This window comes from Pundamilia nyererei, unplaced genomic scaffold, assembly GCF_000239375.1.
Source record: "Pundamilia nyererei isolate P.nyererei 1_Seehausen unplaced genomic scaffold, PunNye1.0 scaffold00046, whole genome shotgun sequence".
Classification (NCBI taxonomy): domain Eukaryota; kingdom Metazoa; phylum Chordata; class Actinopteri; order Cichliformes; family Cichlidae; genus Pundamilia; species Pundamilia nyererei.
The window spans coordinates 3,908,373-3,922,174 of NW_005187447.1; the positions used below are offsets into that span (position 1 = coordinate 3,908,373).

The window sequence follows — 13,802 nt, forward strand, 5'->3', positions numbered from 1 at the left end:
GCTCATTCTTAAATGTTCATGTACTTCTTCAGTACTGAAACGCTGTCCCAGTGGTGTGTTTGGACTGTCTGATGGTTCCTGTGACATTGACCATAAGGTAAAGACGGATCCAATACTGTGCGCAGTTATATAGCTGTGATATTTAAAGATAATATATTAGTAATGGCTTAAATATGAATATAAAAATGTGATAAAATTGGTCAATTCTGGTTCCAGAGACTCTCCTCTGCTCTGTGCAGAGTTATTATTTTTGCCAAAAAAAGCAAATTTTCACACATGTTAAAATGATTCTTTAAATGGACAGGTCCTCCTTTCTCCTCAGCACTCACAGGGCTTTATATACAACATGCCTCATTCACACAAACACTTTTTTTTCTGTGCCAAAGTGCTTTCTATCTAACATTCACACTCAGAGAGCAGCTTGCATGCAGACTGGAGCAGCCAGGGATCGAACCTGCTCTTCCTGCAGATAAATTGTACAGATCCATGTTATCATGAATGCTTCGGCCATGAGAAGTGTGGCCTGGCCTGCAGCTGTGGACTCTGGCTGCAGGATCAGCTGTATTCACAGGTACGGGAGAAAGAGTTGAAACTCTGTGCAGACAAACACTGGTTGTAAAGGTCAAAGGACACTCCAGAAAGGGCAGTGTTCATCTCAGAACGTGCTTCTTTATGTCTGCTTGGGATTTCGGCTGCTTTAGACTGACAGGAAGTGGAAGAACAGGAAGTGGAGCCTTCTCTTTCTCTGCGTCCTGATGATGATGATGAGTGGAGTAGAGTTTCCTCTGACAGACAGAGCATGCTCAGTCAAGATGGAAGCTCTGAGTCTGCTATTACAGAGCTCCTCGTCTCTCCAGAGCGGCGGCTTTCTGTGGGTCGATGCCATGACGCTGGCAGCGGCCCGTCGCTCTCCTGCCAGCACGCTGCAGACCCGAGCGGCTTTCATCTCTCTATTTGTAAGAGGCTCAGCAGGAACCACAGCTCTTACCTGATCTTCACTGAACTCAGAATCACTTTCTGGGCCACCGGAGCTGTAGGAAGAGCCAGCAGCTCAGCCCCGTTTCCACATCCGCAGCTTCAGACTTGGAGCGGTGCTTCTTCAGCGCCACAATGAAGCTGCAGCAGAAAAGTTAAAGGCCTGCAAAGTCAGAGAGAAAATTCTTCTTCTTTGCTGCTCGGCGACACGGCCTGTTTAATTATGGGTCAGCGAGGAAGGGAAATTAATCTCAGGCGGTGGAGGAGTCACGGCGTCAGGCTGACAGGGGCCCTGGGGCCAGGGGGGGGCGGGCACGGGGCCAAATGCCGTGGTAGCCTCTGAAGTCACCACGCAAAAGGGTAGCAGTCAAAAGTGATCAGAGAGCGCCGGACAGCGGACTGGAAGTCAGTGCGTTTCTGGCAGCGAAGCCTCTGAATGAACATAAACCCATGTGACAGACACGCTTCAACTTCACCGCCACTTTCTGAGGCCACGGCAAGGACGTGTGCACGGCCTGGGGGACGGGGGGGCTGACGGTTTCAGAGAGATTGCTCTTCAGGTTTAAACTCTACACAAAGCATGAAAAAGAAATGCATTAAGAAATCACGTTTCTATTCTGAACTCTGGAAAAATGCACAACAGCGCCTCACTCAGGTACGGGGGTCCAAACATGTTGGCCATAACTACCCGAGAGTCAGAAACAGCCTAATCTGAACCTTTCCACAGTTTTTATAGATACATTTTTGCAGTTTTATTGGATGGTTGGTTTTTATTAAGTTCTGCATTTACATGTATTATTTAATCAAGTGTATTTGATTTTTTTGCATTTACTTCCATTTCCTGTTTAGTTCCACATTTACATTAGCTTCTGATCACTGGATCCATTTTTTTTAACAGACCTACCAAGCACTTATATGCACAATCTCTCTCTCTCTCACACACACACAGATTCATACATCACGTTACTTTTTGCACAACCCACTGTCATTGTTGCACATTTCTATTGCACTGTTCTGCCTGTATCGTTCTCTTCTGTCTTTGTTTTGTTGCAATTTTTGCACACTTGCACTTTATGTAGTCCTGTATTGATTGTCTGTTTATTAGGGGTGCAACAATACTTGTATCGATATTGAACCGTTGGATACAGTGCTTTCGGTTCGGTACCATATGTATCAAACAATACAAACTTTTTTTATTTATTTATTTTATCAACTTTTCTTCTGATGATGCTGTCTGTGTTGAGCGCTCAGTGTATCTGCGTTCGACTACTCCGCCTAGGCTGCAGTGTTGCCAACTTAGCTACTTTGTCGATATATTTAGCGAGTTTTCAGGCCCCTTAGCGATAATAATTTATTTATTTTGTATTATTTATAACTTAATTTATTTGTAGTATTCTTCCTAGATTTTTCTAAAAAGCGACTAGCGACAAATCTGGCGACTTTTTCTGGTGTTATTGGAGACTTATTTATGACGACTTTTTGACGTGAAAGAGCGTGTTGCTCTTACTCTCAACACCCGTGCTAAAGCACTCACGGGCAGAGGATAGTCCTCCCCCAGCTGCAGGAGATGTTCACACCTATGCGTCCAAACTGCAAATGAATCGCGCATGAGCGAAGCCGCTGCTCCCGCACTGACTGTAATGCAGTCAGTTCTTCTTTTACTGTTATGCTGTTTTGTGGATCACAAGGTTTAAAACTACTTATAAACACACACACACACAAAGTAACTCCACCAGAGTGCCTATTTCGGGTCACTTTTGCCGGTCGAAGCCCGGATAAAGGAGCAGGGTTGGAATTGTGACATTAAAAAACAATAATTGCTAAAAGAAATTTAATTTGTAGTTCTAAATAAATTCTAAATGCATTTAGGACGTTTTTTGCTCACTTTATGTCTCTTCCACGATGTTATTTCTCTCTCCAACAGCGTAGGTTACAATTATATTAGCATGACCAATTATGCAAATTAGGTGATGACGGCAATTAGCGACTTCTAGCGACTTTTAGGACAGCCAATAGCGATTTTCCTTACTGAGGAGTTGGCAACACTGCTAGGCTGCACTGTCGAGTGCAGATCCACTGAGCGCAGCGCAAGCTAGCAAGACAGAAGCTAAGCTCGAAATTGAACCTCCCCCACCCTCATTCAGATCTGGCGTTTGGAACTATCTTGGTTGAGGGAACTGGTGGGGTTTCTGAAGGCTATAGGTGTTCATAAAAGAATGTAGGGTTGTTTTTTTTTGGGTTTTTTTTGATACAGCTTGTGAACTCACTGTCTGACCCATACTCCGGAACAGTAGGAGGCGGTAATGCTCCTTTACGTTGGTTGCCAACCGCCGTTAAACACAAAGAAGAAGAAGAACTATATTGGTTTCTATGTGAAGCATGACCCTGATGGTAAGCGTGTCATGGACAAAAGTAAAACAGTATGTCGGATGTGCCACACAATGCACGCAATGTTGGTGGGAACTAGTGCGTCAGCGCAATTAGCTTGTTAACGTGTTGACACCGTCCATCCCCACGCACGGGGCGATCCGAGGTAACTCGTTAACGGAGATTTGCTGCTTTATGGCATTAATGTCATTTTAACGAGATTAACGCTGACTGCACTAGTGGGAACACAACGAATATCACTGCACATTTACACTGACATCATCCTAGTGCAAAGACAAGTGGAAGCAGACAAAAACAACAAGCACATGATTCCCCTTATGGGGACCTGATATGTTTAATATGCTGCTGAGAATATAGCCCAGAAGAAGCGTATAGTATAGCTTTTATTTTGGAAAGAGCCATTTCTCTGTAATAAACTCTCTTTTCCAAAGATGAGTGATTTCTCGATCAGATAGTTTTTTTTTCTTTCCAGCAACATTACATTTAAAAACTGTACTTTTGAGTTAAAATATATATTTATAATTTTAATGACAAATTGAAAAGGCATGAACATTTTTTTTGTATCAAAAAAATATCGAACCGTGACACCAAAGTATCAAACCGAACCGTGAATTTTGTGTATCGTTGCACCCCTACTGTTTATATGTAGCACCACGGTCTTGAAGGAACGCTGTCTCGCTTCACCGTGTACTGTACCACTGCACATGGTTGGAATGACAGTAAAGCCACTTGACTTGACTCTTGTCAGCTTTTGGACTCTGCATGACTCACCTCTGTTCCAACCAATCAGAGGCCGAACTCACTGCCGCCCCACACGTTCGTGCCTGATGAAGACTGACCTCGACTCTCTGACCTCGTCCAATCAGCTGTGACAGAGTCATCAGCTCATCCCACTAAAGTAAAAAACCCGCAGCAGGTCTGTTTCCTCCCTCTGGGACGGTTTCCCTCCTCCAGCCGAGCCACTGCTGCTTCCCAACAGGTGTTTAAATGCTGTTGGGACGAGCTTCAGACGGAGACCTGAACAGGAATGGGGAGGACACGACCTTGTCAACGCTCCTTCTGACCCCGTGAACCATTTCATGATTCTTCACAGCTCCTCAGTTTCCAAACAGTTTGTACGTTCAGTCCGCCAGCTTCATGTAATCATGGTGTTCATGTTAAATTTCTTACATTTTAAACTAGACCTGAGCCGACATGATATTCCTTATGAACAAGAACATGCTGAACTCCTCCCTGAGTCAGTGTCCCAGGAAAGATGCTGATCGCTGCATGGAGTTTAGAAGATTTCCAAAATCATCAAAATGTTAATTAGCTGATGAAAAAGACTTTTTCTGCAGCAGAAATGTTATCAAGGAGGCTGAGACGCTAAGAGAATCCCTAACAGAAACCTATAATCTGGTAACGGCAAAAATGGCAAGACATGTTCTCGTTCGCTGCCACCAAACACCCAATCAGCTGCAGAACGGGGAAATGTAGGAACCAATCACATCTGCACAACAGAGACCGAGGACAGTTTGAGAGGATGTCAGACGAATGGACTTGTTATGGTGGTAAAGATGGAAGGCCGGAATACTCAGCGTTTGTTTACTGCAGCTGTGGTGGGAGGAGCCAGAGACAGCGAAGTCATAATGAAACCTGAAAACCTGCAGGAAAGCTTCTGTTTGGCAGAGATGGTTTAATCAGATTTGTTCATGTAGAAAAACACACAGATAAAGACTCAGAAACACACACGACACAGACACACACTGTGATGGTGTTTGACTCTTGCCTCCAGTTTGTTGCTTTGGGTTCAGTAATGCTGGAATGGAGGGAGACTCTCAGCTGAGCTCAGACTGAATGTTACAGGCAGCACTGCTGGCTGTGAGCAGCTGCACGGTAACAGTTTACCGCCTGAGTGAAACTGTTTCTGCTGAGTCAGCTGATCTTCTGCTGCTGGTTCTTCCATTAAGGCAGATTTTCTCCTCTGGCAGCTGCAGAAGCCATCAGAGAGCAGGGATCAGGGTAACCTGGGAGTTAACGAGGATAACAGAGCTGTGAGGCCATCAGCGGCTCTGTGGCAAAGTTTGTTTATACCAGCTTAGTTTTAAAAAGACGCACACACGAGTTCTCGAAAGATGCCTTTCTGTCTTTATGCTAACGGTTTCCCTTCACTTCCAGTGTTTGTGCTTAGCTGAGCTGCAGCTGTGATGGAGAAAGAGCTGTTAGCAGGGTTCCTCTGATTAAACACGCCGTCAGCGATGATTCACAGCTGGATCTGCTGGTGGTCTTAAAAGCCTCACACTGAAATCAAATGACGTTCACACGGCTCTGACTTGATCGTTATCTGAGTCTTCTTACTTCATATGAAGCAAGAGCCACGTGAACCAGAAAGATCCTCACAGGTCTAATTTATATTTAAGGAACTTCAATGATATTAACAATAACAGTTTAAGTTGCTGTGGGAACTTGAGGTTCTACCTTTTTCTTTATTCTCTGAAAGTTTAGACTTCACACAGTTTTTTTCTTCTTCTACTAGTTAAATTGTGGGATGTCACAGAAGGGATACAAGACCCACCCACCTGCGGTTTTTAATGGGCAGCCAATCAGAAGAAAGTTGGCCTCATATATTTGAAATCATCTTAAGTCTTCATGGGTTTGTTGGAGAAACCAGAAACCTTCTCGCTGCTTTTGGGAGTTTATTGTCTGAACTTTGTGGAGCTTTGCTGCTCGTTTCACCCTGGTTTCACTCGTCCTGCATGAAGGTTCAATTTAACATTTAAAACGTTTACACTGAAGTGTACAGATAACAGATACAGTTCAGTCTGTGGACTCAGATCTGTGAGTGAAATGTTTGGTATTCCTGATGAGGATCAGAGGCGTGTTTGGGACTCAGGGCTCTGATGTGGTTCAGGACTGAGAGCAGAAGGTGGAGCTGAGTCAGGCACACAGAGGGGGTAAACAGACGGGGGCAGTAAAACTAAAAGTCCTGGAAACTTCTCAGCACACTTCCTGTCTGCTCTCTCTCTCTGGCTGTAGAACGTCTGTGCTCGCCTTGTTTTCCTTATCTCAGTTTTCCCCCTCTGTTCCCCTCAGATGCCAGATGTGTCAGGGTGACTGACGGCGCGCGGTGGATGTTTGTGTTGTTTGTGTCACAGCATTCCTGTGAGCGTGTGCAGAAGGTGAAGAAGACGAGTATGGAGCTCCTGCAGCTGCAGGTAGGTGCCAGCTCCCTCATCTCCAACCGGCTCGTGCAGATTAAAGGATTTTCCTTCGTTATTCTCTCACCCTTTTCTCCTTTTGGCTTCCTCCTCCTCCTCCTTTAAAAAAAGAAAAACCTCACACAGCGAGTCAATGGGCTTTGCAGGCTCAGGATGAAACTTTGCCAGCCGTGTTGGTGCAGCAGGAAGCAGCGATGCAGACAGACATTCACCTGAAGCGCGACTTAGTTCAGCTCTTTAATGCCTATAAGTGATGACACGTTTTGTTGGCGAAGCTGAGCTGGTGGCAGGAAGTGACAGTACCTTTGTGTCCTTCTATGTAAAAACCCGGCATCCTTACAAAACATGTAAGTCTCTGTACGTCTACTTTTTAGTCATTACTGATTTCTGTGAATGGTGCCGCCTATCAAGCGTTTGTTTTTTTTTCTAAAATTCTGGTGCCCACCAAAGAGGTGTTGATGAAAATCACCAGGACTGCGATTAAACATGATTTTGACCAGTAATTTTTAATTTATGCAGGCTTAACATTCCAAATAAGCAACTGTTAACTAAAGTAAGAGAGATACACCCCGTCCAGTACAGTTTAACGTCCAGGTGTCTCTGAGAATGGGATTCGGGCAAATCTAAACACGTCAGCTCAGACAAGATGGAGGATGAGGGTTGAACTGTTCGAACGTCAGCCAGACAGCGTCTGAGAGGATCCATCCGTCCATCTGCGGCAGCGTGATTTGGGTCAATTGGGTCAAGTACCGATGAGCCGTGTGTAGACTGCTGACCGGTGTCGTGCCAAAAAGTGATTAGCGTTATTTAAATTTGTTTGAACTGTCATAAATAACTTGTTGGTCTATATTATATGAAACATGTCAAATGGATTCCTCATGAATGATATCCAGTCATCTTGAACCACATTCCTGTCACAAGGTAGAAGCTGCAATCAGTTTTTGGCAGTGACTTTTATACATCCTTTATCATATATCCAGTTAAAAAATCTCATTGACATTAAAAATGCTCTAAAAGGCTCAAACAGAACAAACACGGCCCAGAGGTCCAGCTCAGGTGAAGCCTAGCAGACAGCTCGCAGGTACAGCCACCTGTGTCCACATCCACCTGTCAGTCAAAGAGGCCACGCCTCTAATAATCCTAATTTAAGCCTTAGTACAATTTAAACAGGTAACTTATAAAAACAGGCTGTTAAACGTGTTTGTTTCTGCTCTAATGTATTACATGGGAGTCTATGGGGACTGACTCACTGCTGATCTGCTGGACGTCACAGGGACTGCAGTTCGTTGTAGCTTCTGTTTCCTTCCAACCTCAAACTAATGAACCCACGCTCATCTGGCTGGATGGGAAGCAGCACGCCAGCTCTCTGCTTTGATCCTGAAAACACCCCATCACCTCCTCCTTCCTTCTCCCCCTCCCCCGGCCCGTCCAGCACCTCTGCGGGGTCATGCAGATTAACCTGTCGTTTCCTGCAGACAGTTTTGGTTGGGAGTGAAATGGAGGGTGAAGCAGTTTCCGGCTGGGAGTGTGGGGCAGTGGGGGAAGAAGCTGGGCTGGCCAGCTGCATGCTGGGAGTGTTTTTTTGTTTTTGTCTGAAGGATTTAGAGGACTTTTCATGTGGCAGAGGGGCAGTTGCAGGGATTCAGAGGGAACAGTGGAGGAGGGTTGGAGCTGCTCTGGAGTATCTGCTGTAAGTATTCTGGTCTGCTGGGTTCAGTGTTTGTGTTGGAAGAGGTCAGAGTCAGGATTACATCTGTCTCTGTTGGAGTCAGACATTATTAAATCTGCTTTAGTTTGATCTGTGTTGAGCCGTTTTCATGCAGAAAACTGACCTGTGGAGGACACACAAAGAAAACCACAAAAGAAGAAAGACTCTGTTGTTCTGCAGCAGCTCCCTGCTTCTTTGTGTGCAGTATTTCCTGCAGGAGAGGCTGGAGTCTTCGGTTTCATAGACAGGTGGTGTTCAAAGCACACCCACAGCACACTGAAGGGCAAACCAAAATGTAAATGCACACCTGTATTTATACCTGCCTGAAATAAGCTCGGGGTCGGCTGACATGTTGTCGGTGCTTCTGTGGCATGTTGTGTCAGATGAAGACACTTTGACAGCTCATTTGCATGACAGCTGCAGTTATTTAAGACTGACGGAGTTTACAGTGTAAACTGTAAATGAGCCAATTACAGTATCAGGCAGTGCTCCTGCACAGTGTTTGGCTCCGTGCTCTCTTATTGGATATGGTTCATATGATTTCCTCTGTAAATGGTCCAATGTTAGCATTAGTCAACCAGTTCTAAAATATGATTCGCTCTGTTCCATCATCCATTATTTTGTTTTTAGGGTCTGGAAATGAGTGTGTACAAATGACTAATACAGTAAATTTAACATGAGCTTTTTGAACAGTTAAACTGCAGTAAGTGTATAAAAGCCTATAAAATAGAATAACATCTTTGTCCATCCTCTTCCTCTTGTCCTTATCAGGGTTGTGGGAGGGCTGGAGCTTATCCAAGCTACCGTAGGGCGAGAGGCGGGGTACACCTGGACAGGTCATCAGCCTGTTGCAGGGTTAACACCGAGAGACAACTCGTCACACTCACATTTGGAGCACATTTGGGCAGTTTAGAATCACCTAACCCCACTGACTGCATGTGTTTGGACTGTGGGAGGAAGCTGCAGACATGCAAACACCACAGTGTTGAACCTTCTGTCTGTTTGACGTCAGACAATAATTCTGATATTATTCAGTTTGTTTCCATTCGGATTTCTTATATATATTTATTTTGACGTCTCGTGTGTGTGTGTGTGTGTGTGTGTGTGTGTGTGAAATCAGTCAAGTGACGCTGAAATACAATATGAGGTTTTCCTGTTTTCCTCCTTCAGCCCAAAGACGAGGAGTTGAGGACGATGTGAGCGGGAACCTCTGAAACCTCGGACAGATTTATTCTCCCTCAGCGTTGCTTCACCTGAACTACTGAAACCGGTGACCCCGCCCACAGCATGGCTGCCGTCCTCGTGTCCCTGCTGCTGCTCGCGGTGACGGGCGTTTGCCCTCGGACTCTGGTTGTGGTGAACTCTGCCGTGGAGGTCAGCAGAGGGCGCTCGGTTTTCATCACGAGGGCGGAACTTCAGATCAGCGTGGACCCGAGCGCCGACTGTAAGGTGGAGGTGGTGATGAACGAGCCCGTGACTCAGAGGGTCGGGAGGCTGAGCCCACAGGTGAGGGTGGAACAGGTTGGTGCCGTATGGCAGCCGCTCAGAGGAGTTACAGGCGCTCTGCTCTGTGCACTCTGCAGGTGTTTGACTGCAGCTTCCTGGAGGACGAGGTGAAGTATGTCCACGACGGCAGCCCTCTGCTGGACGAGGACGTGGTGATGCTCAGAGTCTACAGGTCAGTCAGCAGCATCCACAGGTCTGCAACATGTCTTCTAACATGTCTTTTAACCTGAGGTGCTCTGACCCATGAGGGTCAGCTGGAAATGGCTGCAGTGCTGGGGGGGGTCAGGGTGTTAGGGGCTTGTTCAGTGAGAGGGTGTTAGGGGCTTGTTCAGTGGAGCAGGATTGGTGGGTGATGACCGAAAGAATGAGATGGAGGATCCAAGCAGCAGACATGACTCCTCTGAGGGCTGGGGTGACGAGGTGAGAGTAGAAACACTGAAGGGAGGGAGTTTCAACCTGTGATCGGACATTCCTGGACTCTCCTAGGTGGAAAGTTTGAGGCCCATCTGGGACACACAGCAGATAAGATTTCAGGTGCCAGTCCAGTCCTAGAGGCACAGACATGGTCTGTTAGCTGAACCTGCAAACAGTAACAACAACCCCTCTGAGCACAAGGAAAAGGGCCCCGACCCCCCTCAACACTCACTGCCCCTCAGCAGGCTTCCTGAAGGTTGCCATTCATTTTAGAATAATGAGAAAAACAATTTCTGCAGGTTAGATTTATGGAGCGTTTACAGACGTGGCTTAAACATTAATTCAAATTTGGATGTACAGTACATGTGATGACCTCGTGGGCCAGTGTGGAGCTCTGTTTAACATGACATGTGGTGTCTGTGTGGAGGTTCACGTCCTCGGACACGCAGGTGGAGACGGTGATCCTGAGGGTCCGGGTGGTAGACTCTGGTGCGGGCGTGGTGGCACTCGGCAACGCTCCGCTGGTCGTTCCCCAGTTCTACGGTTTATCCAACGCCATCAACAGCTCTGTGCTGAATATCAGGGCCGCGCCTGACCTTGTCTGCACCGTCAGGCTGTTGACCGCAGACACCAGCGTCCCCGCTGCGGGTCGGCTGGTGAGGGAGGAAGACTCCACGCAGAGGAAGGGTACCAAACTCATAAGATGTTTTTAATTTGCTTTGTTTCATTGTGTCATCACAGTTTATAAAATGTAATTTAACCTTTTAAGTTGAATAAATTAAACTTTATTTACAATGTTGAGCACAAATAAAGCAAAAACTTTAAAAAATATCAAAACTTAAAGATAACTGAGAGAAATGCTTAAATATAAAATACACATTAGTATAAATATAAACTGAAATGCAGGCTGCTTGTGGTTTATCTGTTTGTGTGCGTCTGGTGTTTTCCACTCACCGACTGGTCTAAAACCCTCGGCGCTCCACTCTGATAGGTCGACAGGCGACGCTCTGCCCAGGAAACAGTCCGTGTCTTCACGACACCACCGAGGTCCGCTTCCTCAAAACCAGCTGCCATGAATTCCTGAGCTCTGGCCTCAAGTACCAGCACCTCAGCCCGCCGTCCCCGGAGATCGACTACGTCCCCGTCAGGGTGGAGCTGAGAGAGCAGGCGAGCAGAGCACTGCTGGAGGTACAGGAAAGACCGATGAGCTCACAGCTCAGACAGCAGCGTGGAAACAAAGAGATTAGAAATGAGGCTCAGAATTGCTTTAAAGGAAGAAAGTTTGTAAAGTGCAGATTCTGCTGTTTGCAGGTGAGATGTTGGCAGTGAGAAGGTGACATCCCGCCTTCTCAGCTCGGCGATAAGGACGGATGTGCAGGCGGAGGTTGTGCGGGGTTTCGAAGCCTCCAGCATTCCTTTAAAGCATTTCTGTCTCATCGTTAGCATGTGAGCGGTGGCATAACACCTCTCACGAGTGTAACAGCAGAAGTTGTGGCGCCATGTGTTGATCTCTGCGTGGTGTGTTAAACTTTACCTGTCCTCCTCCTTCCACAGTCACAGGCCGTGTGGCTGCCGGTTTTGATCCACGGGGCCATGCAGAACCAGCCCCCGCAGGCTACCTTCATGGCCTCTTTCATCCTGGAGGTAGACCAGTTCATCCTCACCCCGCTCACCACTGCCACGCTGGACGCCAAGGACCACGAGACTCCGCAGGAGAAGCTGGTCTTCAACGTGACCGTCCCACCCGCCGAGGGCTACATCACACACCTGGACGACCACACCAAGCCCATCCAGTCCTTCACATGGCTGGACCTTCACGAGATGAAAGTGGCCTACCAGCCATCCAACAGCAGCCGGGGGCGCCGCAGGAACTATGAGGTACTGAAGACGCGACAGGGCTCCAAAGGTTCTTCCAGTTTCTGTAGAAAAGTTGGAATGTTAGAAGCACCAACATTGGGAATTTTGGAGAAAACAGCTTTTTTTCAGGGCAGTGTGGCCGATATCTGAGCTTTTATTCTAGGAATCTAACCTAACGTTGTAGCTGCTAATGCTGCTTCAACTTCTACAGCATAACAGCACACCAAAGCTAACCATAGCTAACCCACCCCACACCGATGTTTCAGAGGGTCTGAGCCGGGGCTCCAGATCTGAGTGTTCGTGTTCTGTTCCCTTCAAAAATGTCTATGTCAAAAAAAGGAGACATGGAGGTTTAGGAGACGCTTCACCTTCAAGTCAGCTGTACAAAAAACAGCAGCAGGAGAGAGAGTGAGATACAATCACACAGGGTCAAAGTCACTGCTGGCCTGCTTGGGCTGGAACGGCTAAAGAAATATATATTACAAAATTATTTTGACCCAGAAGGAATCGCAACTAGAAGATGATCCTGGTGTCAAATGTAGGTGAAAAGAAGACCTTTCTTTTTCTCTCACCTGTCCCACAGGCTGATATGAGCCCTGAAAGTGTACCCAGAATGCACTGTGTGAAGTTTCACACGCTTCTTTTACACGCTTAATAATGTAATTTCCTGTCATTGCGTTCCCTTTTTATATGCTTAGGTGGAGTTTCAGGTGATAGACGGCTCCTATCTGACCAGCCCACCCATCGTGGTCCACGTCTCCATCAGGACATCGGAAACAAATGCTCCGAGAGTCTCCTGGAACGTGGGTACGTTCGCGTCCATCTCTGTGGCGTGAAAAATGTCTCACGGCGTTTTACTCGCTGAGGTAACATGTGAACACGTGTGCCATCTCAGGTCTAGACCTGTTGGAGGGTCAGTCCCGACCAATCACCTGGGAGCAGCTGCAGATAGTCGACAGCGACAACATTGACGCCGTTTACCTGGTGGCCGTGGACGGACCCGTGCACGGGCGGCTCAGTGTCAGAGGTGAGGGGTCAAAGGTCAGCGGGGTTGGGTTTAAGGTGGTAAATGCTCTATCAAACATCAGACAGTCAAAGTGAAGAAAAATCTTCTCCTCAGTTTTCTTTCTTTTCTTTCAGACTAATCAAGTTTTTCAGTTTTAGTTGCTACCAAAACTTTGATGTGCCACAAAATAGAATCTATAGGTGAGACTTTTGTACCTGAAGCTTCTGCTTTCTGTGTAGTCTGAGTTCTTTTGACCAATCAGATCTGAGCAGATGAAAGAAAACATGGTCGGGTGCTACGTTGATTAAAATATTAAAAATCGTTTTAATGTTAGTTTTTAATCCTTGAGTAGCCAAAAATGGTACTCAAGTAATAGTAGCACTCCCTCAACATAGTTTTACTCAAGTAAAAGTAAAAAGTAGCCGTCCAAGAAATTACTCAAGAGTAAAAAAGTATATAGCCTATTTGAGTACTGAGTACGTGATCATAACATCCGATTTATGTTTGAAAGTGAGATAATCAGACAGACAGAAGTATAAAGTTTAGTCCAAAATTTGGTATTTGAAACAAAAATAAATAAATCTAAATAACATGATTAAAAAATAATACATCTAAGCACTTTTCCAAATTAATATTATTTCAATATAAAACGTACGTGTGTGTGTGTGTGTGTGTGTGTGTGTGTGTGTGTGTGTGTGTGTGTGTGTGTGTAAGAAAAGGGTAAAGTACTTCCAGTGACAATATATGGTGT

At 46.1% G+C, this 13,802-nt stretch overlaps 1 protein-coding gene across 4 annotated transcripts in view; it reads left to right on the forward strand.

The window, feature by feature from the left end:
- Positions 1-3,224: 3,224 nt before the first annotated feature.
- Positions 3,225-13,802, forward strand: part of frem1b (Fras1 related extracellular matrix 1b) — a 39,024-nt gene continuing 28,446 nt past the window's right edge. Inside the window, exons 1-9 of one of the 4 annotated variants that reach the window (XM_005732419.1) lie at positions 3,225-3,366; positions 6,436-6,557; positions 9,439-9,774; positions 9,852-9,946; positions 10,616-10,875; positions 11,180-11,376; positions 11,743-12,066; positions 12,744-12,852; positions 12,941-13,072. In XM_005732419.1, coding sequence (XP_005732476.1) covers positions 9,556-9,774; positions 9,852-9,946; positions 10,616-10,875; positions 11,180-11,376; positions 11,743-12,066; positions 12,744-12,852; positions 12,941-13,072 — 1,336 coding nt within the window. In that variant the 5' untranslated portion in view covers positions 3,225-3,366; positions 6,436-6,557; positions 9,439-9,555. Of the gene's footprint in view, positions 3,367-6,356; positions 6,558-6,826; positions 6,908-8,167; positions 8,251-9,438; positions 9,775-9,851; positions 9,947-10,615; positions 10,876-11,179; positions 11,377-11,742; positions 12,067-12,743; positions 12,853-12,940; positions 13,073-13,802 lie in introns of those variants that run through there. The other 3 variants (XM_013910654.1, XM_013910656.1, XM_013910655.1) reach the window with 3 other exon arrangements.